General features: G+C 41.1%; 1 protein-coding gene across 1 annotated transcript in view; it reads right to left on the bottom strand.

Annotated features, from left to right (window-relative positions):
* LOC144522549 (F-actin-monooxygenase mical2b-like) overlaps positions 1–14,392 on the bottom strand; it is a 93,617-nt gene extending 79,225 nt beyond the window's left edge. Inside the window, 2 exon segments of the mRNA XM_078257719.1 lie at positions 1,369–1,755; positions 14,226–14,392. Coding sequence (XP_078113845.1) covers positions 1,369–1,632 — 264 coding nt within the window. The 5' untranslated portion in view covers positions 1,633–1,755; positions 14,226–14,392.
* Positions 14,393–14,460: the final 68 nt, after the last annotated feature.

Below are 14,460 nucleotides of genomic sequence, written 5' to 3'. Positions count from 1 at the left end.
TACATTCCTGTTCGTACTTCAGCTTTCAACTTACAGCTTTCCTACAGCCAATTGGGGCTGCTTTGAGTTGCAGCTAATCCTGCTGGTCACATTCTTCCACCAGTAAACCAGTGGGGGGCTTTTATTTTGAAGCAGCTAAGAAAACACAATGTATTCATTACAGAATAGTCAGAACGTCTACTACTGCTGCTTTACAATAAAAAAAAAAAAGGTTGACACAACAACATATGGCATATTTGGCATTATTTGGTCAGTGGATAATTTTTACAGCACAGAGAAAACAGAGAAACGTATGGTAGTAACGGTGAGAGACAAATAATAGTTTGATCCTGTTTGAATTGAGCAATAAATTACACATATGTTTGTAAATTTAAAAGACAATTTTGCAAGTGAAGAAAGTCTAAGTTTATTGTAGGTTTGTCGTAGTACCACTTAGTTTTGTGTGAAACCATTCAGTGAACTACATTTTTCGTCATAAAATACAATTGTACGTACAATATACATCACCTTGCTTGATGCTCGGCTTGCTCGCTAGCTATGTTCCACAACACATGTAATATTATCTTACCTGATGTGTTTTATCCAGCGTCCTTTTATTAGCCGAGAAGCAAAAGAACGAGAAAGATGCTTTGCTCGTGTGCGTTAACGTTACATGAAACACACAGGTATTGCAGCTTCAGCGAGACGTCACTTATATGACTTTGGGGTGAGTGCATTCTAATTACATATTTTCAGTCTTATACTTAAACAGTTTTACGATAAACTAACACTGTCTCAACTTGCAAAATTATCTTTTAAATTAACGAACATCTCATGTATAATTCATGGCTCAATTCCAATGGGATCAAAAAATTATTTGTCCCTCCATATTTACTACTGTACATATTTTTTTCTCTCCAAAATAAGGTCCTATGGTGGTCCACTGCAAGGGGAGGGACTTCACCTCTCTACTATGACTGACTAGCAGGTTAGCGGTTAGCTCCCTAGCTACTACAGTGAGTAATCACTCTGTCACCATGCTTCTGGGACCACATATTTTCTGAAGACGTGCAAATGAATTCCACTGTGCCACTTTCTTGTGTGATCACACCTTTACTGCTTTTTGTATGAACAAGCAAACCTCCAACACTATTAAAAGGTCACAACGCCGTTTACCTTGCCCTGTTGTCCCGTATAAAACCTTTGATGCATTCATGTGCCAGCACAACTTAAATATTTGTGGTTTCTCATGGCTCAGACGGGCATGAATACCCTGCCATTATCAAAAAACAGCACTAGCCTGCAAAGATACTGAACCAAACTAGTTTTCCATGTGTATTAGTAGCCTCAAACTCCAGTAAAATGTCCTCTCCAGTTGGTCTTTCTTACCATGGTGCCCTGGCAGGCTTTATTCTGGTTGTAGACCTTGTGCTGTGCCCTTTTGTCCAGTTTGGCCCACAGCGCCTTGGCCTTCCAGGTGCTGATTGCAGCTTTCAGTGAGCTGTAGAAGTTGCTGTAGTCCAGAGGATCCAGCTCCAGCTGCCTGCAGAGGATGCTGAAGGCCTGCAGAGTCCCTTTACAAGTAGACGCCTTGACAAAGTTCTCAAAGAGCACGCTGGCCTGCGCTGTACGCTCATCCTCCGTCTCACCCATCTGCTCCAATTACAAAAATCTCTCTCTCTTCTTCCTCTCCTGCTTCCTTCTCCTGTTCCCTCCTTCCACACTGTCAGAACTGGACTCCTATGACGCGGAGTGTGCTGTCATGCTTAGCTAGTTCTGAAAGAAACAAATAAAAACGATTTGTAGACAGAGACACAAGAGACTAGAAATTAAATCAATCAACAACCAGGTTGTTCTTATGGTGATTACTGATAATTAAGACCTGCTTTCGCACATTTTCCTCCTTATAGGTTTATTTCATAGCTTATTTTCAACAAGGCCAAGATCCTCCAAGTGGCACTGGCACCTCAGTGGCAAGCGCCTGGCAGGCATCAGACAGGTGTTAGGTAGATATCAGGACATTGGCAAGAGTGACACCGCAGTGGCAAGCAGGTGGAACTCTTTCTGCACCTGCCTGGATCTGCTGAACTGAGCGGCACCATAGTAGCAATCTATCGGCAAATTTTCTTGGGAAAACCCACAAGAGACTAGTGTGTGTGTGTGTACCACATAGTGTAGCATTTAGCAGCAAAAGAGGTCCATCTAATACTGTTGTAAACTTCATCATAAAAGACATCCAGGTTTTGTTAAATTTGAATTTTTGTTCAACAATTCTTCTTGGTTACTACAGAAGGTCCTACTCTGATTTTTGGTGGCAGATCAGAAAGTACCTCACCTTAGGTTGTGACAAAATCCATTCGTACTTTTGCCTCAAACTACTGTAAATCCCCCTTACAGGGCCTGCAATAATGATGATGTTCATTATCCTCCGCAAAACATGAGCTCATACACTATGTGGTGGAACACTTTAAAACATAAAGGAGAGGTCACATTCCAAATGTAAGGAATGTCTGCAGCTTGCACTGAAAATAAACTGCAGACGTCAATGTGTTCATGTGCTCATGTAGCCAGAGTGTCATGTCCTGGCTTCTGTATGAGGTGCCCAGGGACACACACACAGCTTTGTCCATACATCCCGGAAAAGGACTATATTTCAAAACAACATTTACCCTGCAAAGTTCAAACAGTCATAAATTAAGTTGTACATTTTTTTTCTCTACAACAAAAAGATATATTCCCCCACCAGCTCCACTGAATGTCTGATTATGATAGCGACAGAGAGTGCCCTTAGAGGGGTTCCGCTGAGCAGTCATGGGAGAAGCTCAAACACTGCAGCTGCAGGATTACAGACAAAATAGTCACATCACACACAAGCAGCAACTTGGTGAGACACAAGATACAGAAGAAACAACCCTAAAATACAGCAGATGTACACAGCAAACTACATACTTTGTTCCCCTGCTGCACTATTAGGAGAACATCATTCACGGTTCACCCAGAGTATGAGAAATGTCCTGACTCCTGGTTTCTTTGATGATCTTATCTTAACCTCTAGCTCACCCAGTAAGAGCGTGCACCCCATGTAGGCTGAGTCCTCTGCAGCTGCCTGGGTTCGAGTCCAACCTGCAGCCCCTTGCTGCGTGTCATCCCCCATCTCTCTCCCACCTTTCCTGACTATCCACTGTCACTTTCAAATAAAGGGAAAAGCCCCAAAAAAGAATCTTTAAAAAAAAAGAAAAAAAAAGAAGAAAGACCAAGGACATCTTTGAAGTTTTTAAGGTAAGAGCTGAAATACCTCAACTTTCAGTATGTCTCCCCGAATACTTGTCCCAGATTATTCATAATTTTTTATCTCATCCATATCCCTAAAGCACAGTTAACCATGTCACACAATAATCAGAAAACCACTCAATTTAAGGAATCCGTTTTGAAAAAAACCTGATCTTAGCTCAGAGACCGACGGCCCTACTTGTGTCTGGCTCTGAGGTCCAGCCATGACATACTGCAAAAATACAGTAAAGTGTGCACTGATACACAGAGCTAGAAAGCTATGGGAAAGATTGCGATCTTTGGAAGCTGTACTGTACATAACCACATCTGGTATGGTGCATTCTGGGAGTCTTGGTACAGGAAGTGGTTAACTTTAGCCTGGGAACGAGACGAATCTGCCGAGCTCATGTTTCATTTGCTTTGGCAGATGTTTCATTTGTCTGGCCCCCATCCCGTCCAGCTAAAGAGAACCTGTATGGGCCAATCACAACTGTTTATCTCATGTGGGGCGGGTTTAAGACGATGATTGACAGAGGAGCTTCATGTTTGAATGTAGTTAACAAGCGTAGTTGCTGAACTTAACTGGCGTTATCTGTACAGGGTAACTTACCAGTCTCTCGAAACTCAGATCAAACTGTCAAACGAGGGAGTGCTGATCAAATATTCAATTAAGATTCTGTTACTGCATTGTCTGTTTCTTGCCTAAAATGTTTGAGAAAAGACATTTTAGTGTAGCGTTATTTGAGAAAGTTGGTGACCCGGCCACCGTGCAATTTTCCTACTTTGCCAATAAATGTCATTCTGATTCTGAGGCACATGTCTATGGTTAGTTCATGTCTGTAACAGCAGGACAGTCGAGCGTTTAATAATTATGTTATTACTTATACTTTAAACACAGGGTTGCACAATGAAATGCTGTTTCCAATCCGGACCCAGCACAATACTTCGTGAAATTTATTTTCAATTGATCAATAAATTGTCAGTGATGTTAAATATACAGTAGGGGTGCAACGGACCGCCCCTATGGTTCAGCACACATGTGAATTGTGGTTTTCTTACAAAGTTTAACCATCATAGTGTGAAATACAATTTAATGCCGCTGTTTCCTGAATGGGGCACAGCAGAGATTCGGTATAGACAGAGCGGGACAATGTCGCTTCTGCACCTTGTTTAAATCGCAGTGAGTCAGGGCAATGCCGATAAAGCAGTCGCCAAGTGTGGTTACACTTTTCACAACTCCACGCAAACAATACAATATAAACGGGGCTGTATAATGGCGGGAGGAAAGCGGCTGCAGTGTGGTTACATTTCCTCTGACAGACGTACATACATGCTACAGTAACAAAGACACAAAAGACAACAAATTAAAACAAAAATATAGCTAAGTTCATGAGAGCTACTGGACGCCGCATCTGCCAAAAATGGCAAGGTGAAAATACCCCAACAGTAGGGTATTCGCACATGTGCTCCTTAATAAATTTTACAGTTCGCACACATCTATTTTTAGTCGCAAATGCGTGTGTGTGTGTGTGTGTGTGTGTGTGTGTGTGTGTGTGTGTGTGTGTGTGAAAGCTGAGTCAACAAGTTCCTGCCCAGACTAGATGCCAAGAGAGAGAGGGAAAACACAGAGTGAGAAAGACATCCAAGAGAGAGACAGACTGTGTGTGAAGAGGGTTCTACAGACCGACAGGGTGCAGAGAACACTGATGCAGATTCCTTAGTTATTATATATAGAATTTAAATCTGCCTAGAGATAGTGCATACTTGGCCAGGATAAATGGTGCTCCTGAATGTGTTGCTGATTGGCTCCAAGATCAGTAATTTCTTCGAAAACAGGAAATGTGAACAGCTGGAATGTCAGAGACCTCAAGTGTGGACCTGCTGCCTCCTACTTACAAACACACCACAGAAAAGTCTGCTGCATCAGAGATCAAATGACAGACACACTGCAGTGGACAAAAGGCCCATGAAATTCTGAGAAATCCTGAGAATAGTTTTCACTAAGTAACGCAAAATGTGTCAAAATGAAAATCAAACAATGAATGTTGTTTGGCTGACGTTTGCTTTAAATAAAGAAATTCTCATAGTCTGTAAGATGTAATCTGAAAAGAGAGCTGTCGAAGTTGACCATCTGTTTCCATAATGACACCAATCTTGACTTGTCAATATCAAGAAAAGCTCAAAACATGTAACAGTCAAAGTAGTCAGACACAAAATAAATACAAAAAGTAGTGCAATGTGTGGATGCAAGGGCATACATTAGTTTAGCATTAGGTTTGGTTTCAAAAGTCAGAGGTTCTTTAAACAATTGACATATTTATATAAATTAATGTTGATAATGTATGTAACTAGTGCAGTGCCCATTCAAAACATGCCTGTTTGGAAAGGGCCAATTGCTTGGCCTCTTGTATTGCTGCTTGCAGCTTTCTCCAGAACCATTGTACTCCGAAATAACTTACAGAAGGCCCCCAAAGCACTTAATATGCAACTATAGGCCTATACTACTGACTTACTGTGTATATTTACATATTGTATTGTATGTATTTAAAAAAATACATTTACCTGACAGAGAACATTGCAGATTCAGATTCTACTTACAAAATATCACAATTAAAAATATGATGCATTAAACTATCCAGCATTATATTAGAGTTGAAAATCTCCATCTTTAAGTACAGTGTGCTGATAATGCCTCTCTTTTTACTTTAACTAAACATTTGAAAGCAGAACTTGCAGTGTGCTATCACAGGCGGTTTTATATGGCATGAGTAAAGCGCCTTGTGAATGTATTTTTTTGTAATTTGTTTTTTATATAACTCAACCTGTAACACATGTTGCAGGTTCAATTAGTCGCGGTTCGGCTGCATCTCATGTAGAGACTCCATGTGTCCGCTTTTTTCGTGCAGCAATCACACATCGTGGTAGTTTTAGGCGATGTGACCCGGGAATTAGAAGCAGGGAATCAGGCTGAGCAGCGCGCAGAATGGCCGGAGAAATGTGCGCAACAAAACAACCTACTGGAGAGCCCCGACTTGGTACACATGTTGCAGCACGACTTGGGTGCGGCACATCTAAAGATTCAGCGTGTCCCCTATTTCATCATTTGCATGTCAGTAGACATGCTAGAGGTGTGACGAGATCTCGCGTGACTTTTCTCATCAAGGTTTATTTTGCGATATAAGTACACAAGTGCAGAGCAGCAGCCTTGAAATTAGCACAGAAAACCCCAATAAGGTCCTGCTGCGGCCTGTAGCCGCTCACGCCACGCCCATGGTGGCCGCTCACACCACGCCCCTTGTTTTCTTCACCTTCAAAATAAAAGCCTGTTTTCTATAGTTTGGGGTGGAATAATAGAAAAATAAATACAAATTTCACTCTTTGCTTCTTTGTCACAACATTATCAATGATGTAGTAGCGGTGGTGTAGCAGAAAGAAGCAAGCTTGTGACCGGGAGGTCGCCGGTTCAATCCGCAGACCAACGGGATAAAATCTAGGTGGGGAAAGTGAAGAGCAGCGCTTGTCCCTCCCTCATTACCACCACTGAGGTGCCCTTGAGCAAGGCCCTTAACCCCAACCGCTCCAGTGGAGCTGCTCAGTGGCCAGCAGATCAGACTCTGGTTGTACCGGGCAGCTTCCAGGTATGAATGTGTAACTGTGTGAATGTAACAGGTCGTCATTGCAAATGAGAATTTGTTCTCAATCGACTTGGCTGACCTGGATAAATAAAGGTTAAATAAAATAATTGATACATTTCACACTCACAAATACAAATGTGATCATTGATTATGGTAGACCCTGATAGCTATCGCAGCATGCATTTTCTGGGGAGTTGTCGTGGTCTTTGCCATGAGCGGTGACCACCGTCATGTTAGATCCATCTATCATTTTTAGATTTTGAACAATAAATTAAACCTGAGAGTCTGGGAATACTACTCTTTAATGAGAACACAATGACACATTTTCAGTAGGAACACAGTAACAAAAAAGTTCAGTTGAATTATAAGCTGCTGAAAAGTAGGCAGAGCGCAAATCATTTGACAAAATACTGTACATGAAATTAGAGCATCCAGTTTACAGGCCAGATTTCTGAAAGCAGAACAGTGGAGATCTTCAGTGAGTCAAAAACAAGGCATATCTCCATGCAGTGATGATTTTTAAAATGTCCTTTGTTCAAACGAGCCTAAACAAGTTGAAACTTTGTCTTTCTTTTGATGAAAAGGATGCTATCAGGTGGTCTGTCATGGCTTTGTCCTGGGCTGATCACAATAGGGCACATTTTCGAGTAGAAGGCTCTCTCTGGGTCGAAGCACTAAAAGAGAAAAAGAGAGTAAATAAATGCAGCAAGTACATATTAAATTATTTTTTCACACCCCTTTATTACATTAAAAAAATAGTAATTGTATTATTTATTTGTTAAATAAAACTAATTTTCCTTTTTCAGATGCTCAGAGCTATTTATCAAAAGTTCAATTACAAAGTAAATGTCCTAGGGACCATGTGTCAGGGTGTACATTAAAAGTAATTAGTTATTAGTAATATAGTTTCTTCTGGTGTTTAAAATACATCTGACAATGCAGTAATTATGTTGTGAAATGTCATGTAGCAATAATAATGAAGCCAGATATTCCATATCTTGCCACATAAAATCCAGCAAATAATGACTATAAGATAGTAGAATAGTAAAAGCTTTAACTTTCAAATGTAGCCAATTCTCAATAACTCAAATTGAATTAAAGTGACTATATGTAACTTTTTAGTGTTTCTGAAACTCTGTCATTTTTCATTTAATAAAAAATATCATCATGCGAAGTACCTCACTCAAACACACACACAAACCCTCTGACAGGCTAAGCTAACGTTAGCATACTTTTGCAGCGTAAAATGTTGCCTTTGTGCTGCAAAACCAACCCTATAAACTATAAACTATCATCAACCTGACATCAATAGCTGTAGATAGTAATATTAATTTTAAACAAGCAATAACGGGCTAAATAACTATTATCAGTAGCTTACCTGGTGCTTCCCGGTAGCCATTGCCGCCATCACTGGCAAGATGAGGCTGTACTTTATTGCCTGAAAGTTGGAAATGTGCGTGGCGTGAGCAGCCACCGGGGGCTGACGTAATTTCCTGTGGGCGTAATTTCCTGTGGGTGTGGCGTGAGCGGCTACAGGCCGCAGCTGGACCTTCTCGAAAAACCCCCGCCCGTTGTCCATAGTTGACTCTGAGTTTACTTTTGCCGAGCAATAAACTCAGAGCGAAAAATACACCTGTAAAACTCAGCGTTAGAACATTAGAGAGTACTCTCTCTTGGCCGAGACACACACGCGTCCGCAGCTTACGGTTCACTGTGGCGCTGTCTTGCGCAGACCACTCTCTTTCTCTTATAAAAAAAGCGGACAGCAAAAGCTAACTTTACTTTTAATGATATTAAACGAAGAGAAATTTTCTCCCATAGTCCTATAATGGTCATAAATTGATACTAGAGTAGCCTACTTCCTTGTTTACTGCTGCAATGAATGAAATGCAGAGGAGGAAGAAAGAGCATCTGTCTTCACTAGAGATGCACCGATTACAACTTTCTAGGCCGATTCCGATTTCCGATTTTCTTTGAGTTAGGCCAGCCGAAACCGATTTTAGCCGATTCCGATTAAATTTTTTTCTAACCACTTTACAGCACACACAAATATTTATTTTCTTTAATAGAACATTTTGCACAGAACATAGCACATTTTTTGAACAGATAATGGATCACTATAAAATAGAACTATATAAATTACTCCTGGTGTGGGAAATTCACACACATCTAAAGTGCAATGTTAGAGCCATTTCCTTCTTTTCACATCCAATATCCAACTAAAAAAAATGTGATTTTGGTTTTTGGTGTCATCCCTCCACGCCCTACTTTTTCCTTGCAGGTGTTGCATATTGCAAACTTGTTATCTTCTGCACACACACTGAAGAATTTCCAAACAGCTGACATGTTGTAGGTTAATTCACGAGGTTCCCCACATGTGCGAGAATAGCGTGGACACGCGCTTCACACTGCGAGCGGGTACGCGCGACACACGGCGGAAAAGTTGGGGAAAGGAAATAGAGACTGTGCTGTTGCGTGCGTGCATCCTTGAGAACTGTAACTCGTATAACTTATGTTGTCAGTTAATTGTAGCATTGACCGGCATGAAATCGGCATACGTCAGACTGACCTGCCGGTCGCCGGTCATGGCCGAGCACGTGAAAATCGGCCAATTCCGGTCACCGGCCGGTCTATCTATCTATCTCTAGTCTTCACAAAAATCATCTGTTGAGTGTTTGATGGTAATTTATTTGTGCTTTAGAACATAATCAATGTGAAACTAGCAAAATAAGCTTTACTTCTCTGTCTACTGTACAATGACAAATTCAAGTACAAAACATTTGGTCTCAACAGACTCAACTACTGCCAGAAAACTCTTAGTTATGTTGTAACCTTGGTTCTCTGAGTGAAAAGACTCAGATCTCTCCACCATACATATGGAATAAGTAAAAGTGTAACTGTTAGTTATACAGGAGAGCCAGTCATTTGAGTTTGTGGCAAAACCTTTCAGTGCTGGTTTTCATTTTGTGATTTTCGATTGAATAAAGGACTATTTCTTCATTGAAGTTTTCTGTAAAATAGTGTTAAAATCTTGTCTTGTCTCGATCTCGTGAGCACAATCTCGCGTCTCGTCTCGTGAGCTGGGTGTCTAGTCACACCCCTATGGACAGTAGTGGTAGACGGATCGATCCAAATATCGATAATATCGATACCAACGTTGGTATTGATATTGATCAATACCAGTGTAATGAGATCAATACTTTAGTTTTAGTTTCTCTCCAGTATGCATCGCTGCGGTTTCATCACAGAGGCGACCTGGCTGTCTGTGTCTTGGCAAGTGCTCCTGTCACAGCGCAGAGCAGGCACACTTGGCTCCTCCTCCCCTCACTTGTGATTTGATGTTGTACCGTCACGTGACTCAGCGGCACCAGGCAAACAAGCATGTAAGCAGCCAGGCCCGGCAGCGGCCAGCAGCGGCCAGCAGCACACACACACAAGCAGGACAGAGACGGAGCAGAAGAATGGCAGAGAGGAGGAGAGGAGCGCTGTGTAGCCATATTTTCAGGCCAAAAATGAAAGAACGGCAAGCTGTATAATTTGTAAAAAGGCTGTAAAATACAGTTAACACAACAAATGTATACAAGCATATGAAAATTATGTCCTGGGTTATTAATAATACAAAGGAAAAATCACAAAACCACTTAAAAGGTCATGAAAATGTATTCAGATTTAGCAATGTGATGATGCAGCCACCTTCATTATTAAAAAATGATTGGCATCAGTATCGGCGATACTGGACCTATATTTACCTGGTATCGGATCGATACCAAATTTTGCAGTATTGCACACAACTAATAGACAGTAATGAGTTTTTGGCGGATGATCAGTTTTTGGCAAGACACCTGTAGTAGTGAACCGCAATTAATGAGCCTTGTAGGGATTCAGCAACTCCCCGCCCCGCTGCTCTACTGCGCATGTGTGGGGACACACACAGAGATATCCCGATTTATAGATAGATAAACCAGCATCTAAGTGTAGAAGAAGGTTTATAAACTTGGAAAGTTCAACTTTAAAACAGACCTCTGATCAATTGACCCTGACCTCAACCCTCTCTAAACACAAGGCTTTCAAGGGTAATTTTCCCAGAAAAGCAATTTTCCTACTTCCTCCCATGACTCACTCAGCATCCTAAATTTGCACTCCATTCTTAGTTTTGATCAAAGTTTTAGTTTTCGAATCCACTAAACACAGACCCATATAGACCCTTTGCACGTGACGTCACGCTCTACTCGCACAAATTATGAACGCCATGACAGACGGCGGAAGAGCTATGCTATAGACGGACGGCAAGTCAAATGCGTACGTGTTCGTGTTTGCTCATATAATAAAATTGTTATTTCTTGTTGTTCGGTGGGCTTCTGTAGGCTTTGTGTTATGTCTGGTTTGAGTCATTTTGTTAACAAGGGGAACACACAAATATCAAAAGGTTCCTTCGATATTTAATGTATCACAAACTGGCCCATATTAAATCACTCTTAACGTAGAGCTAACTATTAGCAACGTAATGCTAGCACGTTAGCCTGCCTAAACCGCTTCTATTTAGTTAGGTTAAGTTTAATTATCTTAAAGTGATAACAACAACAGACCACACCGACTCTGTTTGTCTTCGTATTTAAATAGTGCACAACTTCCCTTAAGTTTCATTTTATGTGGCTCTTTTGGGAGTTTGTCTTTGCTGCTGGCTGCAGACTTTGCATGGTGCTCAACAGGTGATTGCTAGCTAACGTTAGCTTCCAAGATAACTTGTGTTTCATACCCAAAGTCAGCTGTTGAAATACACTAGCCTGCTCAGAGGTTGCCTTTAATACGAAGGGAAATTCAAAATGTTAGTACAAGTTATTCACATTTACAGTTTGATCGTGATCTGTCGTGTGAGTCAAAGCTGTGTTATACAGTAGTTGGCTTGGCTCAGAGGGCAGCTAACTGGCTCGGTGTTATGAAACGCCATAATCCTCGATGTGTTTAAGCTTTGAGATCAGCACCAGTGTATGGGGATACCCCGTTTACCACAACGTGGTACACATCGTGTGGACTGAAGTCGGGCAGACTCGGCGATTTAATGAGGAAACGGAGGGAGGAAGAAGGTAAGTGTTGGTATCCAATCCTGCGATCTCCCAACTTCTCCAAATACCGCTCTTTGTGAGCACCTACCAGATGCCCTACCTCGACCGATAATGGCACGACAACTTGTTGTTCAATAGAAGAAGCCATAAAGAAGAAGATAGTATTATTATTACAGTTTATTTAGTGTTATTTATTTTAAACTGATTGAAACTAATGAAACTTTCTGCTCATCTACTACACTGTTTAGCTTGTGCTTCCGGTGATTCTGCCGTCCGTCATGGCATCGTCACATGGTCACGTGTTTGCAAAGGGTTTATTGGTTATGGAGCCATATTGTTCAACTTTAAATCTTACACTTTAACTGACTTCTTCACTGCTGTCAGTGTGAACATACAAACATTTAAACTGCTTACAGTGCACACACTTGAACGGTCTTCAGCACTTCAACTGAAATTCCAACTACTTTTATCAAAGTTTTCTTTAAACACTTTTTCTTGGTACAATAAATAAGTTTGAAATAAATCAATATCTTGTGCCCAATGCTGTTGAAACTGTATCTACTGCAACAATATACCAAGCCAACCTTTCCGGAGGGGAAACGTCTGGGTAAATATCTATAAACCACATCAGACTGGTCCACAGCAACACACCCATACTTAACCCACAGATAAGGGGCGCTTAGAAGGAGAAAACTACTCATCAGCTACATATTTGTTATTCCCTTGGTGGGAGACCACAGCACAGTGGAGTGGGTCATTAATGTAAAAGTACAGAATGGAGGCAGGAAATGCACAGAATGTGTGTGTATTTATAGGGAAGCTGTGAGCAGTATGTCAAAAGTGCATCAGTAAAACCGCATGATGTTCAGAGAATTGTGTTTTCTCAAAGCTGCTCGTTATGTTTATACTTAGTGTTTCTCACCCCAAAGCGCTGTGTGAGAAAAGCACTTTGTGTTTCCATGACCTTCAAGTGAAAAATGTTGCATCTATCTACCTATAGATTTTTTGCACTCTTTTCGTTCAGAAATGGGAAGATCATACAGTACGGTGGCCGACAGAGGCAAATGCACTGCAACTTAATGAAACACACGCAAATAGACAAATTAAAAGCAAATTAAGAAAACCTCTTCATTAATTTGACAACACGAGCAGCATTTAGCAAACGCGCTGTAAATACACGCAACACAACCAAATACACAAACGCGCTGCAAATATAGAAACGATGCAAAAAGAAAAGCGCGCACACACTCCAAAAACAGAAACGATGCAAAAAGAAAAATACACAATCAAAAAACCGAAAACAAATGCAACAAAATAACAACGCTGCATCCAGATTACACAACGGAAGCTCTCCAGGCCTCTAGGGGGAGCGCTAAGTGGAACAGCTTGATTTTCGACCCCACTGATTCCAATCTGAGCTCCGGCTCAACTTCAACCTGAGCAGAGTCTGATCAGTCGGAATAACTGAAATCACTTGTGTGGGTGTTCAGAGCCTTTAAGGCCATAGGAATAACCTATGAATTTTGAAAATGGGCGTATTTTCCTTTTAACCTACATTTTCTTTCCAGGACCCATTTCAATCACTCTACAACTCAAATTCTGGTTCTCAACCCAACCTTTCAAAAATCTTCTAAAATAGTGGAGCTCAACTTGGCCTGTCTCATCTGACAGCAGGCAGCCAGTGACACTCGGCTCCCTGGTGTATTTTTGTCCTGCTGCTTCTCCCCCTTGGCTGACAACCCCTTATAAGTCAACCACTCATTCCAGGAAGGGACAGCTTGTGCAACGGCTTTTTTTTTTCCTACCCCACAGGCATCATGGTACAGATAAGTAGGAAATGCCAACATGAAATGGTCAGAGATTAACATCTTGAGGGTTGGCTGCATAACAGTAGGAAGTGAAGATCAAAGCATAAATAGAAAAAACACAAAAGAAATTCTATATACAATTGTTAGAATATTCAGTTTAGTTACAATTTGTTAACACAAAAGGAGTCAAGACCCCATACAAAAATCAAGATGATGAGACAAACTGCGGCGCCACTCAAACAGGGGACAACGTTGATGAACACATAGACCGTCATTACTGTATGAAGCCAAACAAGCACTCAAATTAACTAACTGTCCAATGCTTTCAACCATTGCAGGTTTGTCTTTAGGCTTTGAGTTCGAATTAGCACCTGTGACCTCAGCACCTCATACATTACTCCATGGTTCAATCACATAGCAATTTTTGTATTTAAACATAAGGGAAAGGTCAACAGTCAGGTATTTCTTACCTGTGATCCAGCAGCAGCATTTTCAAAGGTACTAATTTAATCGCAAAATCACAGATGTCTGAATGATTCGTTTGACCGTATCCGAATGTGTGAGGTAAAACAAGTACTTAAATCCAATATTTCTGCATACTGTGCCGCTCTGTTCTGCTCTTCTCCACTGGTGTAAGTTAAAGGAAACTTGTAAACTTAGCTGCTGGCTGAGACAAATAGCCCCTCCTCCCTCTACCAGCGGTAC

The sequence above is a fragment of the Sander vitreus genome, chromosome 8 (genome assembly GCF_031162955.1).
Source record: "Sander vitreus isolate 19-12246 chromosome 8, sanVit1, whole genome shotgun sequence".
Lineage (NCBI taxonomy): Eukaryota > Metazoa > Chordata > Actinopteri > Perciformes > Percidae > Sander > Sander vitreus.
The sequence above is the reverse complement of the archived record's forward strand: the minus strand, read 5'-3'. Positions and strand labels throughout refer to the sequence as shown.